We start from the raw sequence: 23,559 nt of genomic DNA on the forward strand, positions 1-23,559 counted from the left end.
ATCTACTTGGTGAGATTTTATGTGAAATGAAAACATTTCCACTGAAAGAAGCAAACATGAAAAACTGAAACCAGGCAGGAACATGATGTATTTGATCTTTATTGTAATATTTTAGCGAGGCTGAAGGCAGAAGTCGGTTCTGCTTCCGTCACTGAGACGTCGCCATGATGCTGGAAACACCTGAGGAGAAAAACAGCAAATCAATAAATCAATAAATCCCAGCGGTACTTTCATTCAATCAACCTAAAATAATGTTTTAAAATCAGGAGGTTCAGCAGTTCAGCTGCCGAGGCAGAAAGACATCAGCAGTAACATTATTATTCTGTCACAATAAGCTTTAAATGTGTCAGTTGATCAGAGGATTAATTTAAATAATTTCTATTTGCATGATTGTTTGCTTAATCTTCAAAGAGAAGCCATTTTGAAAAACATTTGAATATAATCTGCACTTTTTTTGGTTACAAAAGTTTGTTTTTCCTGCCTGATGCTGATTAATAATTCGGTTTAAAGTGAAATTTTGTTTAGAGATTTAATTTATTTGATGTTTAAAACGATGACCTGCATTATACTGCTCTTAAAAACAGAAAGCAGTGTCTTTGGTGAGAGACCACTTCTAATTTGCTGCAACACAGACTGCTACTGGAGATCTTTTCTGCCCGTTAGCATCTTCAGTAACTCTGACGGTTCAAAATAATGGTGTCGTTTAAAAAAGCCAGCATGCAGAAGCTTCAGGTCGTTTATGAATCTGTGCAGCTCAGTGAACTTCTTATTCTATTCTTATTTTCTATGCGAGTTGAAATGAAGCAATCAAAATAAATGAAACTGCAGATTTAAATTCTGAGTGGCCATAAATTTACAACTGGACTCATTTGATGACTTTAAAGCAGAGAAAGCGACTCTGGCGGGTCGGAAATCGCCGACGCAGCGACGCTCACTCTCGAAGTCGATCTTCTCCACGATGTTTTTGGGCTTGATGCTCTCCTCCTGGTTGTAGATGAAGATCTGTCCGTCCTCGTTCTCCGTCCAGCTGTTTTTATTCATCCACACCTTCAGCTGCGTGTCTGTAAACAGGAACACACTTGTTTATATTTTTGTACAATTTTGACTTAATTACAGCTCTGCTTGTTGTTCGTTCAGCAGCTTCTTTGAGTCTAAATACTCCAGTCAACTATGAATCAATTTCTAAATAAGTTGGCAGTTATTGAAATAGTTAATAAACTATTATCTAAACTAAACATGACTAAAAAAGGCTCATTTCCACAGCGGTGAAACGCAGCGGTCTGTTCTCACCCAGCGGGTCTCCCAGCATCTCAGCCAGCAGCTGCCGGTCGATGGTCTGGTAGGTGATTCCCACAACATGGCAGATGACTGAGGAACAGGATGATTATTTATGACTGACTGCTTTCATTTTCCAAAGGAAACTTCAATTAGAAGAAAGAAATCAGAAATAGTTCAGTCAGAAAGTGAAACTCACATTTCCGAACCGAGTCCTCGAAGCCGGTGATGCCGTCGATGAGCTCTCTGTTCTCCTCCAGACTCGTCTGACGCAGACAAAAACAGCTCAGTACCAAGCAGAGTCAGGAGAACCATTACTTCTGATATACTTTTAGATATTAATTAAAGTAGGCAAGAGATCAGATTTATCGATTCATAAAAACTTTCTGTTTTCAATGTTTGAGATTTGGAAAAATCTGGATTTTTTGGGCAGGAATGTGGTGCCATACAATGATCCCACAAATCAACCAAATATTGTCAAAATGGTCTAGTCAAAGCCCACACATAAAAATGACAGAAGGTGGTGATGGGAGGAGCCCGTTGTGTGTGTTAGCCGTACCCAGAAGCTCTGGAAGTGGCAGGTTTCCAGCAGGTTCCCCAGGTAGAGGATCTGCCTGATGGGCCGCTCCTCCTGCTGCGACACCGTAGTCAAGGAAACGCCCTCTCACCCCCAGCACCGAGCCACACCGCCGTTAGCACAGCATATTCATCTAGAGCTAACCGCTCTGTTAGCCGTCAATTATTCTGATAATTAACCAATTATCCTGGCGATTAATCGATTGATCGGGCCATTAATCAGATAGCCAAATTGGCACTTTGTTTCATTTAATCATGTTCACTTTTTGTATATTAGAAATACGTTAAAGATGCAAATTACTAATAATCGTTTTATTTTTAAAAAAAGAAAATAAACATTTTGTTGCCTAAAATTCAGTAACGGCGTTTCTTTAGTGAACCCTGCTAACATCAACATGTGACTTTTTTCTTTTTTTAACAGAATTTGAACCAGGTGAAGCTAAAACTGGAACATATTTACAGAGGAAGGAGGTTTTTCTTCATCTGAAATACAAAATGTGTCTATTTATCAAACTGTTTTGGGTTTCTGACTCCTTCGAATTTGTTGTTCTTTTAGCAATTTCTAATTGATTATTAAACTAGACAATTATTTCAACAATTGATTAATCACGATTAATCTCATTAATCGTTTCAGCCCTAATTTGTATAGCCAACACCAAAACGTCTCACTTTGCTCAAACTTTCAATGAAAGTAAATATATAAAAACATGAAGAGGGGAAAATGCACCAAAGGGATACGTGTGTTTGGTCGATCATACACTTGCAGAGGGTGAAGTCGGTGTGCGGCAGGTTGGTCAGAGCCTTGAGCAGAATCTGTGAGGTCACTGTAGTCTGGAAATAAGCTGGATTAAACTGGTATCTGTGGGCGAAATAATTAACAATCAGAATACATCAGATTGAAAAAAAGTTACAGAAACATAAAGCAACGGTTGAGCTGTGAAAACTGTCTCCCTGTACAAGCAGGTAACAGTTGAAATGCATATTTGTAAACTAACTTTATGTCCGTTTTTGAGCAGATTTACTGACACAATTTGCCTCAGTAATTTTCACACAATAGCACATGAAACAATAAACTAGCAAAACTTCTTCCTGACTAATCTACAACAGGGGTGTCCAAACTTTTACATGAACTACCTTAAAAGCAAAATGTATATATTTTCTGCTCCTTTTTGGCTTGATTACTATTCTGTGTTGTTCTTTGATCAAATGGTCTTTTCTGAGTTTGTATACTCCAATTCCCAACTATAAATCACGATTAATCGGATGAAAAGCTAAACTGATTTTCGTTCCTAAATATACCAACAAAACTGGTATATTTAGCCAAGTTTACTAAATTAAATAAAGTTGATTTGGATGCAGCAAAGTCACCTTTTCAGTAAAAGTATCTGGATAAATGTGGTTCTATTTATTATAAAAGCTTAGAGATAATATTTTGTGTTATACTTGACATTATCCATTATAAGAAGGTTATGTTGGTAATAATTTTACCCCGATTTAAAATAAAAAGTTGCCATTTAAAGCCTTTGACATTTTTTGCTGTGTTTGTAAATCTGTTTGCTTTTTAAAGTGTGGTAGATCGAGGTAGATTGGAACGGGTTTCCAGCTCCAGAACCGCCTCGCTCTCCAGATGATTCTGAACAGCCAGGTAACGTTTCGGGTGTCTGAGGCCCAAACAGCCTCGGTTTCACTTACAGCTTCAGCACAGCCAGGTTTGCCTCCAGATCGTAGGCGTTTTCCCGAGCTTGCGTCTCCACGTAGCGCTCCAGCGTGGTCAGGTTCTCTGGGTTGTACCTGTGAGAAGACAGGAAGTAGGTACCTTTGCATTATCAGATGACTGAAGAGGAATATTCAACTTTTATTCACTTTTTTCCCCAACATAACATAATTTCAGGTTTAAATTGCTTGTTAAGTTTCTTATCTTGTGGCATTTACAATTATGTTCATGCATAACATAAATGTTGTTTTTACTCAACTCTAAAATGAATAAATATTTAAAAAGGGCACTTTGTTTGTTCACTGGTTTCCTCAGATTAACAGCAGCTTGATGATCTGAGACCCATGTTACCCTTTCAAAATAAAACCACAATCCGTTCCGGTTAGCTGCTCTGCTAACATCTAATGTGTCACGTTAGCATCCCGTAATCACAGGTTTACTGTCAATATGAGATGTAAACCATAACAACGATAACTGACTGAAGGTTTAACTTAACAACAATAGTGAAAGCAGTGAATAGCATCAAAAACAGTCTATGCTAATGCTAGCTCCGCCGGGTCGTTCATCGGTTCTCGGATCATTCGTACCTATCGATTCCTCGCAGGAGTTTCCCCACGTTCGCCCTCATCTGCTCGAAGGTTGACGCCATTTGGTCCGAAGTTTTATTGATGGTTTTCACGTTAAATTAACCTTAATATCACACGTGGGCCAGAAAGCAGAAAAGACACCAGGGCGGAGGGAGAAAAAGGTCGGACCGGAAACACAAGGGACAGGAAGACACCGACCGGAAGTAAGTGAAACGGATGACCAACTTGTTTAAAACATCACATAGCTTTCAAAATCATATTTTTAATCCAAATTAATTAAGCAACAAAGTCTAAAGATATTCAGTAAAATATTGAAAACATTGCTTCAACTATTTATCACTAAACTGTTACAAATATACAACGTATTATAGAAATATTTTAATCCTTACTATGTTTTCTTTATAGTGGCAGGTTCGGTCCCACAAATGAAACTGGTTCACGTAACAAGTTTAAAATCTAGTTACTTTATTTATTTTTATTTTTATTTTTTGGGGGAATTTTGACGTCTCAGTTCAAAATATGGATAAATCGTCAAGAATACTGCTTGGCATGTAAGAGGTCCGGATTCAAAATGGCCGTCATGTTAATGAACTCTTTTCACTGCGAGTGTTTCTTTAACATGTAGATTGATGTGTTGCTGTCATCCAGTGTTGCTTAGTTAAAAATCTACGAAAAATCTGGAAGAAAAAAACGATTCAGATTATTTTGTTTACTAATGAAAAGCAAGAAACAAACCTGGTCAGAGTTAAAACTGTTTTTTTGGTTAAATTATTAATTAAATGTGATTAATCCAAGGTTTTTGGAAATAAGAGCCTTAAGTAGTAGCTGCCTGACGACATGAAGCACATAAATATCTCAAAATCAGCTCATTATTCACATTTTTGTTGTTCACTGTTGAATTATAAACGCAAATTTTCTAGAAAATTTTCAACTTTTGAAACTCAGAAATTTCTTCGTGTTTTCTAGAACGTTTCTGAATGTAATGCAAAAAAATACTTTAGTAAATTATTTGACTTTTCAAACTCAACATTTTCCTCGTTTTTCTGGAAACTTTCTGAAATCAGAAAATAAGTTTAGTCTAGAAAATGTTTTATTTTCAGTTAAAATATGTACTTATTGAATCTAGAACATTTGTGAGAATAAACTAAAAGTTTATTGTCGAGGAAAATAAACAAAAAGTTTATGTGCACATATCTGAGCAGCAGGGGGCGCTGTGAGTCCAAGGAGGCGCAGAGTCCTGCAGAGATCTGCCGACACGCCCTGCAGGAGCGCAGAAGCGGGACGCGCCGCTGATGCATTACAGGAATAGATTTTCTGATAGAACAACATACAGAGTTAGAGCCCGGGAGGTCAGCGGCGTGATGTGTTGACATGAATTAAAGATGAGCTGCCGAGATGTAAAGCCGAGGTCCGGGGATCCGTGAACCCACGGGGCCCCAGGCATCAGCCAGGGCTCCACACGGTGTGTTTAAAATGCGGGAGGAGCATCGCGATTAACAGATTATTGAAATGATCGAAATAATTGATTAACTGGAGGGAGAAACTAAAAGCAATTTTCTGAAAGTAGAACCCACTCAGAGCAGCAATTAAACAAAAACAGGACAATAATCTAAACATTTATCTGTTAAGGTGATCATGAAAACCTTCTTGGCAGAAATGTTTGACCCACAAAACCTTCAAATTCTGTAAAAATAATCTATTTACCACCTTTTTCTATTCGCCTGGTGGAACTGCACCTGCTGAGCTTTTAATACCAACCACTTCTCCAAACGGTATAATGAGAAGCATTGTGTTGTGATGCAGGAGCTTCTTAAAGAGACAGAGGCCTCAAATTGCAAAGTCTAATTTCTTTTAAGTTATGCTTCATATTGTAACTGTGTTTTAGTTCTGCTGGTTATGTGTATTTATCAGAGGCTCGTCTCTGATTGGTGGGACTACACCTACGGTGTCAGCATCTTTAACATTGTTACCCGATTGCACTTTAAAATGTCGACTTGCGCATGGAAAATAAATAACAGATCTGAAAATAAGCAGAAAATAGATTCAGATCAGTAAGTTGGGATGTTCCCTAATATTTGCTTTGAGTTTCTATAAGCTGCAGACGGGACTGATGGAGATTCTCTCAGCTCTGTTTTCATTCCCTGCAGAAGATCCTCAGTTCAGTCGTCGCTCTCTCTTCTCTTGGTCAATTAATCTGGCGATGGGAACAAACTGTAAAGTAGGTCAGAAGAGGAAGAAACCTGTTGAGGTGTAAAACATCAACTGCCAGAGGAGAATCAGCTCATCAGCTTCCAGATTGATTGGAGTCTCCTGCTGATTGACTTGATGTGTTTTCTGAAGCCTTCCACCAATCACTGCAGAGCGTTGATGGAGACTGATGAGCAGAAAACCCGTCAACATCAGTTCGGGTTCAGACGAGCCCAGAGCGACACCGAGGGTTCTGGAAATTAATGTTGGCATAAAGTTAGAGAGATGATGAAAAACACCTGACTGAGCTGAGATCAGCACAAAGAGGAGAGGAATCTCACATTGGTGAGTAAGAAAACAAGGACAATGGAGCTTTTGAATGAACTTTTATGAGTTTACAAAGTTTCTGTGACGAAGACTTGAGGATCTGCAGAGGTCGGTGAAGACGTGTGGTGCTGTGGGCTCTGAACAGATGAGCCTCTGGTTCTGGATCAGCTCTGTTCAATCTGCTCTAATCCAACTCCAGGCCGTTTCTCTGGAAGGTCCGGTTCGGTTGCCGAGGTGTGAATGCTAAGCTAACTCTAGTTCATCGACAAACCTGCTGCTTTATAGATCCAGCTGGTTGATCACAGCTAACTGTCTGGTTAGCTGCTAAATCACAGCTAACTGTCTGGTTAGCTGCTAAATCACAGCTAACTGTCTGGTTAGCTGCTAAATCACAGCTAACTGTCTGGTTAGCTGCTAAATCACAGCTAACTGTCTGGTTAGCTGTGTTCAGCGGAAACCAGCTAACTGTCTGGGTTTGGTTGAATGTATATGTGAAAGCGAACCGGACACCACTCCAAAAGCAGGAAGTTACTACAATGCAGGGCATTCTGGGTGAATACCACCAAAACAGACATGTTAGCTTAGCGCTAGCAGCAGAAATGGCTTCTGGTCTTCAGCCAATAACTAAAGAGAAATCCTCCAACACTAAATTCTGATGCCTCCATCTTGTTTCCATCTGGTGAAGAAGGAAGTTGCTCTCAGCATCTGTAGAGGTTTTAGTGTCGTTTCCTGCAGTGGTTCTTGGTGCAGCGCCCCCACAGGCCAGGAGGGGAACAGGCTGGTTGACTCAGAACCACAGCAGCTGGAGATGGAGCAGATGATCGGATTGTTACTCTCCTGATGTCCCACATGATTCTTCTTCTCTTTAGTCCATTGTTGGTTTTCTTCTCAGCCTCCTGCTAAATCACATCTTCTATTCCCACCATCATGATTCTTGTTAACTTCTTTATTGACCTTTTTTTTACTCAACAACTTCATCATCACTTTTATAAAATATTTATGACTGCATCTTCACTGTGAAAATGAATATTCATCCCACTCCTTATCCCCAAAGTTTTAAGCGAAGCTGTGAGTCTGCGTGTTCTTCCTCTGCTGAATGTGTTTTTGTCTCGGCTCTGTTTCTGTCTTTGTCTCGCTGCTTTCCGTTTTCATCCTGCTGTCTGCAGCAGTCAGGCTTTCGGAGCTGAAGTGACGGTTCGTATTCACCTCCTGCTTCCTGCTCTTGCTGTGGTCTGTTGTTCTCGCCGTGTTTCTGTCTCAGCTCTCCGTGTTTCTTCGTTCTAATGCTGAGGTGCCAAGCATTGATTGATGATCCCATTGTCACTCATTGTGTTCTTGCCAGAGCCGCATCACTTCCTCCTCCACAGCTTTGCATTTACTTGACATTTCTATTTATATTTTTATTCCTCCAATCTTCAACTTACACTCTGCAGATCATTTGTTTCCTTTTCCAAACTGTCTTCTCTTTCAATTTAATCACCGTCTTGTTTCAGTTTCCAGCTGTAAATCTCCAAATGAACCAGAATCATTTCTGTTTTCTACCTGAACTGGGTTAAATCTGAGTCACCCTGAAATCAATAAGCCATCTTCCTGCGGTAAATTAGAAATGCCAACATCTTCACACCTTATTTTTTTACGTGTGAACTGAAGTGGAACAGTCTGAAGAGAAAGCTTCCCTCTGCGTTTAAAAAAATCCCTACGCATGAATTCGAGCCGTTTCTGTTTCAGGAAACCTTTGTCAGGCTTCAAAAGAAATTTATGCAACTTATATCAGCAAACTGGTGACATCATGTGAGAGTTTGGGGGTCAGAAGCAACAATAAAAGGCTTTTATTTACATCAGACTACAGTTACCTTTATCTTGACTTCATCTTTAGCAAACCGTCAGATGTGTGCAGCGGTTCAACCTTGTGAGGATCCACTGGATTATTTATTGAATCTACTTTATCAGGCTCTTTGTTCGTGTCCAGTTGAAGTCGTGTATTTCAGTGGATCCTTCACCAAATGATCAGTCTGACTGTAAACGACCCTCCGCTGTTATTGTTTATATCCAGAAATTTTGTGCTGCAGGGAAAAAACACGATGAACCCTGGAGATGAAGGAATGATTCATTTAAAACACGCAGAAAAACCATTAAAAACACTCAAAACCTCTTTTGGTTTCAGCTGATTTCAGAGATTTTCTATTTGTAGTGTTGACAGTAGCAAAGCACCGCGTCCCTTTTTCTTTTGTCTATCAGGCGTTCATTTAAGATTTAGCGCTATATTGCTAACATAACAGCTAAATCTCCAGTTTGAGCTCCTGGAAAGTGTTGATTTCTGAAGCTTATTTTTGTGGAAAATAAACTTCATTAGACAAAAGATGAACGTTTGCATTGTCTGTTATCTTCTGTTTTGTTTGTGTTCTCACTGTTTTACATTGAACTCGTCTTTGTCTTATCGCTTATTCCTTTGAATTTTGTCTTTTATTTCTTGCCTTTCACCTTTTTCTCTCCAGACTCACAGCTTCCTGCTTTCAAGGCAGATCTCCAGTTGTCCCTCTTCCACCTCCTCTCTGCTTATTCAAGCTGGCAAGGCCACTTATCACAATTTAATTTACTTTCCCAGCATGGCGGTGGCTGTGTGTGTGTGTGTGTGTGTGTGTGTGTGTGTGTGTGTGTGTGTGTGTGTGTGTGTGTTAAAGAGAGAGAGAGAAAGAAAAAAAAAGAAGAGCCACACATTTGGACGAAAAAGGGAAAGTGGCCTGAAATCATCTTGTGTCTGATTTAATTTAGATGTGATGCATCATGTGGAGCTTGTGGTGGATTGAGAGGATGAGGATGTTTGCTTTCCTGTTACAAAGATACATAGAAGAAGAAATGATTCAAAATGTAGAAACATGTTGTTGGTGAGAAGTCTCTTGTGTACGTTACTGGAGAAAAACATTATCTGTAAAGCAACGGATGTATATGAATCAACATGAAAACACAAAGTAAATGCTCCAGATTGAGCTCATTTTCATGCTATCATGTTGATGGAGGAGATTAAAAAACATTTATAACTGCATACATGACAATTTGTTAAAACTGTCGCTAAGCAACAGTTTGGTATGAGATAGATAATCTGTGAAAGTTAGCAAATGTTAACTAGCGATCATGCTAGCTTTTTCTGTAGCTGTAAGTTGTTTCTCCACCATCAGCAGAGTTAGCAGCATGTGTGTGAGCTTGATTGACAGCACTGAGACCCGCCTCCTGGCTCTGATTGGCTGGTTTTCATTGGGAACGTTGCTTTGATCAGACAGTAGCTCAAAGACCAGGTGGTTCAGATCGATCTTTCAGCAGACTGAAACAACAAACTGTTGCAACATGGCGACGGTTTCAACAAATATGTAAAAACATATTTTTTATAAAAGTTACAAACTGCAGCTTTAATGTTTCTGGTGTCTGGAAATGTTCTGGATTTTCCAGAATGTAGCGTCACAAGTCAGCAAGCACTGGCCATCACCTAGCAACCCGGTGTGAATTCCAACATGTTTGGTCAGCTGGTTTTACCGATGTATGCGCTGCTGGAAAATATCAATTTACGTCATTTCTTGATCCTTTTCTGCAATGTTATATTTTTATGTCTTGTTTTATTTCCATTTTATTTTATTTTTTTTGTTTTTCTGAGGATGTCATAAAATACGTCAAACTAAACATAAATTCCAAAACAAACCTGTAGAGGAAACCTTTGTCAAGACACACAGAAGCAGCTGAAGAATTAAAATGCATTCTGTGTCACAGCCTTGTGAAAATAAAAAACATTTTGAGGTGGAATCATTCATAATGTCAGCAGTTTCATGAAAAAGGCTTGAAATAAACCCAGGGAACTGTGCACCAGTGTAGAGGCGTGTCATCCTAACCTCCCGGTGGAGCATCGTCACAGGAATAAGCAAAGGAAGGAGTGGATTTGTGGAGAGAGTAAACCCTGATGGGCTCTGGAGGATTTAGCGCTGCTGATCGACTGTTTGCAGGCTGCGCAGTCAGCAGCAGACTGAAACGTGGCGCAGGCCTTAAGTAATTGGTTCTGCTGGAAGCTCTGACTGATGGACCCTCTGCTCTGCTCTCCACTCAGCATTCAGTCATCGGGTTACCAGAATCGGTGCCAAACATGATGAAATCCATTTTTGGATATTAAAGGGAGCTTTTTTGCTATTTTACATCATGTCATAATGTTTTGATGAGGGCATCAAAAACACACCTGAAATGTTTCCTCACACAGCAGTCCTCCCCCACTCGGCTCCTTCAGACTAGCCAGCAGCAATTAGGAAACACCTGATGGAACTTAGCTCATCCTACAACTATATTTAGGCTCAAAGCTCCTAAGAACAAATGTAAGCAAATGGCATAATGAGGACCATTGATGTGATCGCTTCCTGAAATGAGAGGGTTGGAAAGAGCAGGAACTTCTTAAAGAGACAGAGACATGATGTCATACTCAGCTTGCTTACGAAATATGTAGAAACAGACAAAGGCTATCTAGATATTAAGTTTGAAATTAAATATTTATTTTCCAAACAAAACATTTAATATCTAAACTATAGACTTCATTTTAAGCTAAACATTTAGCATAAATATTTGAGTGCTACCTAAATATTTAGCTAACAGCTACATATTTAGACATGTATATATTTAAACATATAGCTAGTTGGAAATTAAACATTTAGCCTATTTTGGAACTCTGACATGTTTTCTAATTTTCTGTTAAAATAAAAAATGCCAACTATAAATATTCTGGCATTTTTCTTTTGGCGCCCCCACTCGCTGGCGCCCTTGTGCGATATGTATACCCAGATTGTGCAGCTGACCTCCCTCTCCTCTTGATCCTCCCTTCTCCTGACTCCTCATCCATCCGCGCCCCCGAGGTCCTCCGCGCTCCTCCTCACCCGCCCGCCTGCGCGCTCAGACGGTGTGTGTGTGTGTGTGTGTGTGTGTGTGTGTGTGTGTGTGTGTGTGTGTGTGTGTGTGTGTGTGTGTGTGTGTGTGTGTGTGTGTGTGTTTGCTGCTGGGAGCGAGTCGAGCAGCGGAGGACACTTTCCCCTCTTCACTCCAACATGCTCACTGCTTCGGCTGCGGACTGGCTCTAGATCACACGGTAAGAAGCTTCTCCTTTTTGCGCATTTTGCGGGGTTCGGTACAGGTGCGCCTTTCTGTTGTGCGCACTCCATGCGGGCATCCCTGGCTGCTGATTCTGGGCCATGTGGAGCAGCTCTGCTGCTGCTGCTGCGTTGATCTGGGATGGATCACAATGAAACATCAGCGGTTGTTTGTTGGGGGTTTTGCGCTCCGAGCGCAACCTCGTCCCGCCGTTTGCGAACTTTAAGGAGCGGGAGTGAAACCTTTAAGGGCGCTGTTGCGATTTTTGCGTGTGTTTTGCTCGCTTTATGGTGCTTATATCCGGTTTAATTTGCGCTCTGCTCCCGGAGGGGCTCGATCCTCGGTGTCCGAGGATCGGAACCAAACTCTGGGTTCTGCTCGGGAAGGAGAGAAACTCAGCCAGTCTGATATAAAAACAAAAATCACAGTAAGTTTGGTGAAAACACGCAGCATCCCGCACGGTTTTGGTGGAGCTGCTTTCTGACTGGAGTAAACCTCAGATTGTATTGATGCGCCTCTTGGAGGAGAGGCTGGCATAAAAAAGAAGGAATAATGAAGATGAATCATGAATCCTCCCTGTGCTTTCATGTATTTAGCATCTTTAGCACCAGAAACCTCCTTTGTGTGGAGCTGTTCGGACCTCCCATCCGAACAGCTCCATAAAACTGCCTTTTTTCCCATGTTATTTATATTTTCAGCCGGTTTTGCACAAAAGAATCCACTTTGACTCAGTGCTGCTCGCTGCATCTCATGTCACACTTTAAAAGCGACGCGTTTCGCTGAATCTGCAGCTCTGAGGTGTGTTTTGGTCCGTGGTGCAGGGCTGCAGGGAGGAACAAGAGGCATGAAGTGTGACTGTAGTTTCAATGAGGAGTCTGTGGGTGCAGCAGCATGCATTAGAGGGGATCCTCCTCCTGTTCGCAGAAGCTGCAGCGGGGCTTCCCTGGGCTGTTCCTGCTGTTGGGGGGCTTCCCCAGCAGCAGATGCAGCGTGTTTTGCTGCTGAAGTCCTGCTCGGGCTCGGTTCTTTCTGCTCTGCTGGGATGACTGATGTTTCCTTTTCTTTGTCCTTCAACAACACGATGCTCTGGATTCACTGCTTGCAGACTGATGCTTGCCTCCTCAACATATTTATTGTTTTATGAGCCATATCCAATTGCTGCTCTACTTTATACTGTATATCGCCTGTTGTATTATTCATTACACCTTCTCTTCTGTCTCTCCTCTGCTGGAAAAGAGAAAGTCTCCATGTTTTCTGCTTCCTTTAACCCGCGTTGATACCATCAGGCACCAGGAACCAAAACACACCGGAGAGCTGCAGATTCAGCGAAATGCGTCGCTTTTAAAGGGCGACCTGAGCTGCAGTGAACAGCAGCGAGTGAAAGTGGATTGTTTTCATCCTCACGCTCCCAGAATTAAACATGTCTCAGGGGAAAAGTCCAGACAAACCCACAGCGCCTTAAAGCGCCTGCCTGGTAGCAGGACAGAGCAGAGAGCGGTTATGTAACATTTATCAGCTCTAATTTACATCTTATCTCCTGCTTGACTCCTTTTAGCCCCCTTTAACTCCATTAACCTCCTTTAGCCTCTGCGCTAGCTCGGCTAATCTCCCTCTTTGCTAGCATATGTAGCTAACTTTAAAGACGTCTCGCGCCGTTAGCTTCCCCCGAGGTTTTTCACATAAATCACAAATCGCTAATTGACTGTCTGTTTTGTAAATTTTTTATCGTCATTTGTTTAGACATTTTCGGATTTTTACTATTAAGTTCAAGTTCAACATGTTTTTATTTTGAAGGGGCCGCAATTTCGTTTGCTTCTCCGTGACGTCATCACGTCGAGGCGCCATGATGGACGTCGGGAGAATTGACCTGCGATTATTTATCTCAGAATGTCTTCTATGATTTGACTGGATTAAAAAGTAGTCACAACTTAACTATGACGATTCAAAATTATGTTTTTAAATATCTGACCTGAGAATTAAGCCCAGCTTGTTAAGCCCCACTGAGCTGTCCAATCAGTTGCCTGAAGAATTTGGGGTTTTGCAAACAAAATGGTTAGAAAATGCCACAATGTAGAAAGAATTAGGATTTTAGGGGAATGCAAGATTTTGTGGACTTGAAGACTGCTTCAAAAATCTGCAAATAATTTCGTAATTAATTATTTTCTAAAAACCTAATGGTGAAAAGTTACAGTGTCAATCCATATTAAATGGAGCATTTCCCAAAATCTTTTTTATTGTTTAAAATGTCAAAATGCTACGTAAATCTTGCATGTTTCATTAGAATGTTAATTAAGTAAATTTGAAACAGAAAAGCAGCCTAATTAAATACATCTCTAATTTGTTTGGATATGTATTAAGATGAATTTTGACAGGTCAAAATTACAGTTCCAGATTTGCTCTCAAAATATCTGTTATTTAATTTACATTTGTTGAATCTATAAATTTTCTATCTAACTTTACATTTAAGATATGTTAATTGAATTAGGACAAGTCATAACAAAAGCTGAAATATCTCCAACACTGCAAAACACAAAGTCTTACCAAGCATTTTTGTTTTAAGTGCAAATATTTTAGTACACCTGAAATGAGACAAAACTAACTCACAGATTCTCAGTTTTAAGTCAATTATTGCATAATATTAAGGAAAAGTTCAGGCTAAACTGGCAGATTATTTAATTTATAACAAGAAATTTTTACCATTTTACAAGTAAAATAATCTGCCAATCAACTTGTAATTTTTAAGGAATTATTGACTAAACAAAAGTTTCTGTTTCTTGCTGAAGTTACTGTCACGTGATTTTGTTTTATTTCAGGTTTACTAAGTGCTAGAAACCAGAACAAAGTTATTTGGTAAGATTTTTATTTTTTGCAGCAATTTCACTTTTTAACTAGTTATAATTTAAGTAATTAATTGTAGATATCTTGAATTGAAAACTTTATGCAAGTCAATAGTAAATTTGACGTTACTTATTCCAGTCAGAATGTAATTGGAGATATCTTAGTTAAGAAATATGACTAATTTTAAACCAATTTTCTATTAAAACGGCCTGCCATACAAAGTATGGGCGTCAAACTCCAGTTCTGTAAGTTTTAGATGTTTTTTCTGCTTTAATCCACACAAATCAAATCAACTGATCATCAATCGGAGTCTGCAGAGGATTCAGCCATTTGTGTTAGAAAACGCTGGTCCCAGTTTCTGTTTTTCTAAACACATTCATCCAACCTGAAAGGTTTATTTTCTCCACAGGGATTTTTTATGTTATGCCACATCAAACACATCAAACTAATAATAAAAAACCCCAACATATCAAAGTGACAGTGATTCTCTGTGGGTTTGTTCTGCTCACTGTTTTGTCCTCTTCCTCGTCTCTGGTCCTGATTGATCTCTGGGGACATTAGCACAGAGTTTCTTCCTCTGCGGCTCCTTAATTACAGAAATGATGTGGATGGCTGTCTTTCTGAGAGGAGGAGCGTCACAGTATCTTAACCTCACCGGGGGATTGGCTCTTTTCCTGCAGGACAGATAGTTGCCTTTTGCTAATGTGGGAGTCCTGCAGCGAAAACGCTTTCTCTGGCTTGGTGTAAAGAGCAACAGGAATCTGGAGGATGGTTTCCAGCGTGCGCCTCGCTGCGGTTTCGTTTTCAGGAAAGAAGTGATGAACAGATAAATAAAAGTCTCCGGGACGGAAATGAGGAAGTTTTACGGCATCTAAATTATCTTCTGGAGTTTGTGTTTACACAGAGATCATGACTTCCAGTCCTCAACATTCAGGATTCACTCCCATCAGCCCTGTTTGGTCCACCTTAATCCAGATCCAGACTGTTTTAATCCAGCTCCAGTCCGGCTGCCCAGGAAGTCCAGTTCGGTTGATGAGGTGTGGATGCTAATCGACCTCTGACCTCTGTCCTCCAAATCTCGGCCCGAGTTTGGTTGAAGTGAATTCTGGTTCGGTTTGAATGCATATGTGAACGCCAAGCTGACTGGAAACCGTTCCAAAAGCAGAAAGTGAACTACAGGGCAGGGCATTCTGGGTAAATACAACCAAAACAAAGCATTAGCCTCATGGTAGTGGCAGAAATGTCTCATGGTTTTTATCAAAAGACAAAAGAGAAATCCTCCACGCTGAAATCTGACGCCACTCCATTATTGTCTACGTTTCATGGAGAAAGTCGCTGTGGTCAGAGTCGTCTTTATTACTATGTAGAGAAACTCCCATTAGCTCTTCCAGGGAAACTCCTTCTAGCTTATAAACGATAAATTATGGAGTATCTATAATTATCTTGCAGCCCAGAAAAGGAACGAGAACAAACTTAGAATCCAGAGGAACTCGCCTCACTACCTTAGAGCCACATCATCATCAGAACAGGAATCCTGATAAAACCCCTAATAGTTTATAAATTACTTATTCTTAAACATGGGAACTTTTATATAGTTTTATATGTTTTCTTCTTTTGCTCTTTCCTTTGGTTTGTGTTTCCTTCTTATTCATGTAAAGCACTTTGAACTGTCTTGTTGCTGAAAATGTGCTATGCAAATAAAATAACCTCCAGAGGTTTTGGTGTCGTTTCCTTCAGTGGTTCTTGGTGCAGCGCCCCCACAGGCCAGGAGGGGAACAGGGTGCTCAAAGGGTTGTGTTTCTCCTTAATGTGTCGAGTCCTGATAATGTCCCCGATATTTGAGTCAAATGTGATTTCACATTGTGCGTTTTTACAAGCGGACTCTGTCAACAAAGCCACGTTGGTGGCGATCTTTGCTCCCATTGGACAGAAAGCAACAATCCACATCAGGCTGTGTGACCTTCCTCAGGCACCTGCTTGCTGGGTTTTTTGTTTCTATCTTTAAGAAATTTCTGTTTGTGTTTCCTGCCAGACTTGTTGAGTGGTTCGGTTGAAACGTTGTCTGTGAGGGTCAGCTGGTGAGATGCAGCTGCTGAAGTCATGTTTAAGTGAAGAAAGACATTTTTCTGGTTTCATTTCCCTCTCAGGATTTGCGCCGTTGCTACAGGATGCCTTCTTGAGAAAGGGAAAGGTGGGTCGCTGTGACCCTGATCTCATCTTTTGACTGCTGGACGCTGTTTTATTGAAATGTAAAAGTTTAGGGATGAAAGTTGTGCCATAGATGATCTAATAAAACTTTTAGTGGAGGTTTGTGGAAATAGTAGCACAGAGAATTTATGCTCTTTCAGAAATTTGGTATTGAGTTGAAACAATTAATCAAATAAATCATGATTAATCAATTACTGAAATAGTCGACAACTAATTGAGTAGTTGATTAATAGTTAGTTAACTGGAGAAAACAGACTGTAAAAATGGGCATTTACTGAACAGTAATTATGACAAAACTCTGCACATATACATAAATTGCATTTAAGATGGAAAAAACAAATTTTCCTGTAAATACGTTTCACCCAGAACTCCTCAAGTTTCAGTTCAAGCTTCTCTTGATTCAGATTCTGCAAAAATACAAAATAAATCTACCATTAAGCATTTAAGTTTTTCATTAAAATTTTCATCAGAAATTGTTCTGATGATTCTGTCTGATCTAAAACAGGAAAAAATGTCTATTATTAGGTGTCTGAAAATATCTGGTCCAACAATAAATAACATTTTAAAATTTACTCTTTTAATCAAGTGTTAGACCAGGACCTTATGCAGAAGTTAAGCTCAGTCACAAACTGATAGTGACTGAATCATTTGGGAGGATTTGTGCGCCTGTGTGAACTCCGGCAGCGCTCCTCATGATGCAGCACACGCAGGCGCTGCAGCAACGCTGCATCATTTATGAGGTGATAATGGTGGAGTTGCAATGACCGCCTGCGTCTGAGCGGCTCCTCCGCCATCAAATCCCACTCTGCTACCATCAACATCACATGTCAACACACACACACACACACACGCACGCACGCACGCACACACACACACACCTGTGCACTCTGTAAATCACCGCTCTCTACTTTCTGTGCCATTATTATGTTACATAACCAGAGGAACTGCAAACCGTTCCTGCTGATGTTTGAGTCTTTCCATTTTCCAGCTTCCTTCCTCCACTTCGCTGAACTCAGTGAAATGTCCTGTAATCTGTTTTATTCCCTGTGAAATAATAATATATTCAAGTAGAGATTATTATGTTTTGTCTTGATCACTGAAGCACCAAACAAGTAAGTCAATAATTTTAGATTTTTTTTTTAGTTTTGTTGTCTGATTTTTTATAGATTTACACTGGAAACAGTAACAAGATTAACAGGAAGCATAAAACAATCTTCACCTTTTTGCAAAAAGACATTTTAATCGTCACTACATTTAAAAAAAATCTGGCCTTTTGATGCTTTAAAAAGAAAGTGAGACATTTTCTAAGCTGCATAAACCCTTTTATTCTGACCTAAATATAAATTTTTGAATTAAACAATGTATTAATATTATTAAAATACTGTGGTTGGCCAATATAAAGTAATAAGCTTAAGATATTTTTATTTATCAGTAGCTAAACAGCAGCTATCACAAAATTTGTTTTACATCTTTTTCAAACGAAAAAGTCAAATTATAATGCGAATAATCTAACTTTTCCCACTAGTAGAGTATCTTATTTAGGCTGTGACGTCTTTTTTACATTTTTCTGCGGTTCCTGCCGCAGCTGTTCCACATTCCCTCTGATTTGGTTCACCTGTTTTCCTCCATCATTCTATTTGCTGGATTCTTCTTCTGGTCTCTGCCAGTCAGTCTTCTTCATCAAACCTTCTGAGGTTCATTAGTGGCTCCCTGCCTTTATTTGGCACCTGAAAACACCAACCATGACAGTAAATGATCACCAATCCACTCATGACGTTTCCACTCTGCTGCTCCTTGTATGGTGAATAGTTCCCACACACCACCGCCGTTGTTCTGCATCCGTAACAAATGATGTTTAAAGCAGTTCGTTCCTTTTGGGCTCCAGCTGAAATGTTTTATTTAGTCAGTATAGATTGAAAACAGGTGTCTTAATTTATTCAAAACCAAAACGAAGGTATTCATTATTATTTAACGGCTCCCTGTAAAGGAAAACAGCAGCTATGCTTGCTAAACGCTTGCAAACACAATGAATTATTAGTGGATGAATCATGAATCCAATCCAGCACCGCAACGAAGCCTCCAGATTTTTAGTTTTTAACTTGCGTAAAATTATATTACAAAATTAAATAAAAGCAAATGTTTCTTTGGTCACTGTCTGCAGAGCAGCATTCATTGTTGACCATATTAGAAGTTTAATTTCATTCATACTTCTGTATTTTTCTCTTCTGATTTCTGTTTCAGCTTTTACCTTCTCTTTTGTCCTCTTTTCTGTCGTTATCCTTTAACATCTCTTCCTTTTGGTTCACTCTTAATTTTCTCTCTGCAGTAACCTCCTCTCTGTTCCCACACTCCACTCCTCCGCCTGTCGGAGCTATCTGTCATCCTGTGATCCCAGGTGCTGCAGCAGCGTTGGAGGGCTCTTGTGTGGGCAGGTTCATGCTGGATCAGCTCCAAGTGCACCTCAGGTTAGAAGAACAGGGAATCCACAACTCTCAGTTCGTGATATAGCAATTTATTTTCAAACCTCTCTTAACAGGCAGGTTTGACTTCATGTCAGATCAAAATTAACTCCTCATTTGATTCAAATCCTCAGACTAAAATATTTACTTTATTTTTTTATTTATTTTTTCAACCTGCATATTAAATAAGTTTTTAGGGCTGTGATAAAAGCAATGGTTTTATAGATCTCAGTGTTCTGGCTGAAGATCGGAGCTATAAACAAGGGTGGCAAGCACCAGCTTATTTGGATTTGAAGTGACAGACGCCCTAACATGAATCATTCTGAAAGAAGCTCCTGAATAAAATCTGATTTAAGAATGACTTTGTGCAAAAATGTGATAAACTTGCATTGTATAGGGCACAGGCCTAACTTAACGAGTTCAAGGAAGAATAATGAGTCGGCTCACCTTCCAGGTTCTTCACCTGCAGCACAGAGCTGCAGAACAAGCAGCTTAGTGATGAATAAAGATGATGCCTATGGTGTTTGACCTCAGTGGGTCTCATTCAGAGTCCGTCCAATCAAAATGTAAAGCTGGTCGCAGTTTGTAATAAAAATGTGGTATGCATTGATGATGCAATGATTTGAAATCCTAAAACAGAGTTTATGCACTGCAGCTTTAGTAAAGTCTTTTCTTCCACTGTGGGATTAGATGCTGAATGACTGAATGCTGCTGCTGCTTCCTGAATCCTGATTGGCTGCTTGATGAATCTAATTAAATCATGCTAAAGTTAATGGCGCCACAGATCACTCACATTTTGGTCTCTGTAAGCGCCATCTAGTACGCTTTGATCCAACTCCAGTCCATTTGCTTAGAAAGTCCAGTTCGGTTGGTGAGGTGTGAATGCTAAGCTAACTCTGGTCCGCCTGCAAGCCTCAGTCTGCATTCAGTTGAAGGGAACTCATGTGAACGCCAAGAGGACCAGAGACCGCTCCAAAAGGAGGAAGTGGGCTACAGCACAGGGCATTCTGGGTAAACTCAAACAAACAAAAGTGTTAGCATAGCGCTAGCAGGAGAAATGACTCGTGGTTTTTAGCTAAAGACTTAAGAAAAATCCTCTAACCGATAAAATCTGATGCTTCCAGTTTAGTTTCCCTTTGGTGAAGAAGGAAGTTGCCAGAGTTTTCTTCAGAAGTTTTCCTTCAGTGGTGGTTGACGCAGCGCCCCCACAGGCGAGGAGGTGAACAGGTTTTTTAAAGAGAGAAAGAGAACCACAGGGCTGAACAAGTATTACAACTTTGGTTCCAAACAAACAGAATCTACTGGATGGAAAAGTGTGAAAACAAACTACATTTCTCTCAGGTGTGAGTGTGATGGAAAGCTTGTACTAAATTAATTAAAGTCCACAAATTTCCTGGCATTAGCATCATAACATGAAGAGCTGCTACTGTATTTTATTTTGAAATTGAAATAAAATCTGGTACCAGTTGCTAACTTCTGTTTTTAGTTATTATGATGGATTTTATCCAATCTGTAGATTTTAATGTTTCTCTTCTAAATACTTAAAAATCCACTGAAGCGAAGTAAAGTTACCAAAAATGATTCTGGCAGAACATCTCTGAACCTCCCACTCATCACCAAAATCAAAATCTGGCTCCTCAAGCTGCTCCAGTCCGCCTCTTTTCTCAGCCTTTGATTGGCAGGAAGTAAATGTTTTCCTGGAGGATCATCAGGAGACGAAGCGACATCAGCAATTTGTTGAAGATATTCAGGATCCGACAAAAACATTGAATGAATCCAAGTTTGTTTGGAGATTCCCGTTTTCCTGCAGGTGGATGTTGACGGGCGGCGTTGGATTTGCAAACGTCCCACCGGTCCACTGGTCCGAGTCCAGGACGTGTCCCACCAGCTGGCCTCTGATTGGCTGGCGTCCCGGCGTCGCTGTGGGCCTGTTACATCATCGTCCATCAGACCAAACGCTTTCTGGTTCACATCTCGACGCCTCGGCTCAGACTCTGCAGCTTTTACTTATCTGAGCACTGAGATCTGGCAAGTTGAGAGGAAAACCCTGTTTTCTAACCGTGAAGAGAAAATTCACAGCTGAATGAAAGTTTGTGGAGACCTGAGAGGAATCTGGAGCTGCAACTAATGATTATTTAAGAAACGGATTAATCTATTGATCAGTTGATAAAAAATTTGACACATTTTGAAGATTTTTCATTTAACTGCTTCTTACGATATTTGAAATGCGTTGAAAAATCCAAATAAACATTCAGTTCCCTTTTCAAATGAGAAAATAATCATTTTATTGCTTAAAATGCACTGGCAGCATCACTTTGGATATTTTGCAGCAAAGGCTGCATTTGCAGCCAACGTGAAAAACTCGGGCCTTTCATCAATGCAGTGCAGAAATAATCTGGAGATTATTTTTATTAAGTGATTTCTAATTGTATAGAAAAAGATTAACAGGAGATTAAAACATTCCTTTTTTTTCTTTACAGAATTTGAACTGGTGCTTGACAAGTTCTCAACATATCCACATTTCCTTTTCATCTTAAATGCAAAATGTTTGATTTAAAGCTCTGACGTAATTTCTGCTCTGTGTTGTTGACGGTTTTTAAGTCGGATCACAAAACTCTGATCTTTGTCTCAGAACGTCTGAGCTGTCAGGTCCGATTGTTTTAACTGCAACGCGACTGAACTGTACAGACCAAACCCAACCATCAGTCTGTCAGTGAAAACTCTTCCTCCTCTTCATCAGTTCTGCTCCCGTCTTTAAAATAACCGAGTTGTTATCTCAAACGTCAGAGGTCGAGTTGTTTAAAATGTCATCCCACCTCCGCACACGGTGACCTCACTGAACCGGTCAATGATCTCATTAAAGCGCCGGTAATTAGAGAGAAGCTGCGGCTGTGTTTGGATTTATGATGTGTGTTCAGGTTGGCGGCACAGAGACGCTCTACAGTCTGATGCTTCAGTCCGTCTGCGCCAAGCAGCTGCTGCACTTTGCTTTAATCCGTGTAAAACGAAATCACTTTAGTTTCTGCTGGAAGCAGCAACGTGAGGGTCGGGACTCTTAGGAGAATGTCCTGCAGTTTTTATGTTTTATCGATTTCACCTCAACGTTTAAAACTTGTAATGATTTGTTTTGAGCCGAAGCTTTTGAATGCAAGCTAAACCGCAGCATCACTGTTTCTGGACAATGATTGGTGTTTGCTGGTGTGAAAACCAGATGGTTAGTAAAATCTTTTGACTTGTGCAAACATTCATGTGGAACAAGCTCAGGTAACGTCTGCATCTGCTCATCCAGCAACACAATCATCAACAACATCAACGGAGGGAGGAGAGAGACGCTTTCTGGCTGGAAACTCCATCACTGTTTTGAGTTTGTCGACTAAAAATTATAATATTAAAACAAAGTTTCAACCAACATGTAGGCTGTTTTCTCTCCTGACCAACCAAAGCTGCAGCATTTGTTTCGTTTCCAGCTGCAGTTCTTTTTGTCAAACCAACCAAACCCTTTGAGCAACCTGTTCCCCTCCTCGCCTGAGGGGGCGCTGCACCAACAACCATTGAAGGAAACAACATGAAACTGAACACAACTTTCTTCTTCACCAAATGGAAATGCATTTTGAGCAAAACCAGATTTCAGCGGCTAGATGATTTCTCTTTGTCTTTGGCGAAACATTATGACCCCTTTTTCCTACTAGCGTTAGGCTAACATGGGTTAGGCTAACATGCTAACATGCGTTAGGCTAACATGCGTTAGGCTAACATGCGTTAGGCTAACATGCTAACATGCGTTAGGCTAACATGCTTGCATTTACCCAGAATGCAATCTGTAGTTCACTTCCTGCTTTTGGAGCGGTTCAGATACTGAACCAGAGTTCACTTCAACTGAACCGAGACCGAGGTTTGTAGGACCAGAGTTAGCATAGCATTCACAGCTCACCACCCGAACCGGACTTTTCAGATAAATGGACTGGAGTTGGACTAAACTGGACTAAACTGGGCCTCCAACAAATGAAACCTCCAACCTTTTTTCTTAGTGATGACCAAAGAGAAGCTTTCAATGCCAGTAATCTTGACTTTTTTCCAGTTGCTGCTCTGACAGCAGTGTTCACATTTGAGTTTTTCCTGCAGGGATATGTGAGGCTCAGGGTTCACATGAGGCCCTTCGATCCTCGCAGGGATAAATGTGTGGCTGAGTGTCAGCTGGAGTTGTGGTTGTTTTGTGTTGTTGGCGTTGTGTTTCTTATCCGACAGGCTGCCTGCGCCACGTCTGGTTGCTCCGCCT

The 23,559-nt window shown here is 40.3% G+C and overlaps 2 protein-coding genes across 3 annotated transcripts in view; one reads left to right on the forward strand and one right to left on the reverse strand.

Moving 5' to 3' along the window:
• Positions 1–81: 81 nt before the first annotated feature.
• eif3k (eukaryotic translation initiation factor 3, subunit K) lies at positions 82–4,329 on the reverse strand. Of its 2 annotated transcripts, none has more exons than XM_055028521.1 (8): positions 4,153–4,329; positions 3,544–3,642; positions 2,590–2,710; positions 1,835–1,909; positions 1,475–1,541; positions 1,291–1,368; positions 936–1,061; positions 82–180 (listed from the first exon to the last, which is right to left on the reverse strand). In XM_055028521.1, exons 1-8 carry the CDS (start codon positions 4,212–4,214, stop codon positions 149–151), a joined length of 660 nt encoding a protein of 219 aa, XP_054884496.1. In that variant the 5' UTR covers positions 4,215–4,329; the 3' UTR covers positions 82–148. The 2 variants fall into 2 exon arrangements, with proteins under 2 accessions (XP_054884496.1, XP_054884495.1); XM_055028520.1 differs by having other exon boundaries at positions 1,835–1,912.
• A 7,210-nt stretch (positions 4,330–11,539) lies between these two features.
• slc8a2b (solute carrier family 8 member 2b) overlaps positions 11,540–23,559 on the forward strand; it is a 76,900-nt gene continuing 64,880 nt past the window's right edge. Inside the window, exon 1 of the mRNA XM_055028316.1 lies at positions 11,540–11,776. The gene's annotated coding sequence lies outside the window, so the exon portion shown is untranslated. The remainder of the gene's footprint in view (positions 11,777–23,559) is intronic.

The sequence above is a fragment of the Poeciliopsis prolifica genome, unplaced genomic scaffold (genome assembly GCF_027474105.1).
Source record: "Poeciliopsis prolifica strain line A6 unplaced genomic scaffold, Auburn_PproV2 SCAFFOLD004, whole genome shotgun sequence".
Lineage (NCBI taxonomy): Eukaryota > Metazoa > Chordata > Actinopteri > Cyprinodontiformes > Poeciliidae > Poeciliopsis > Poeciliopsis prolifica.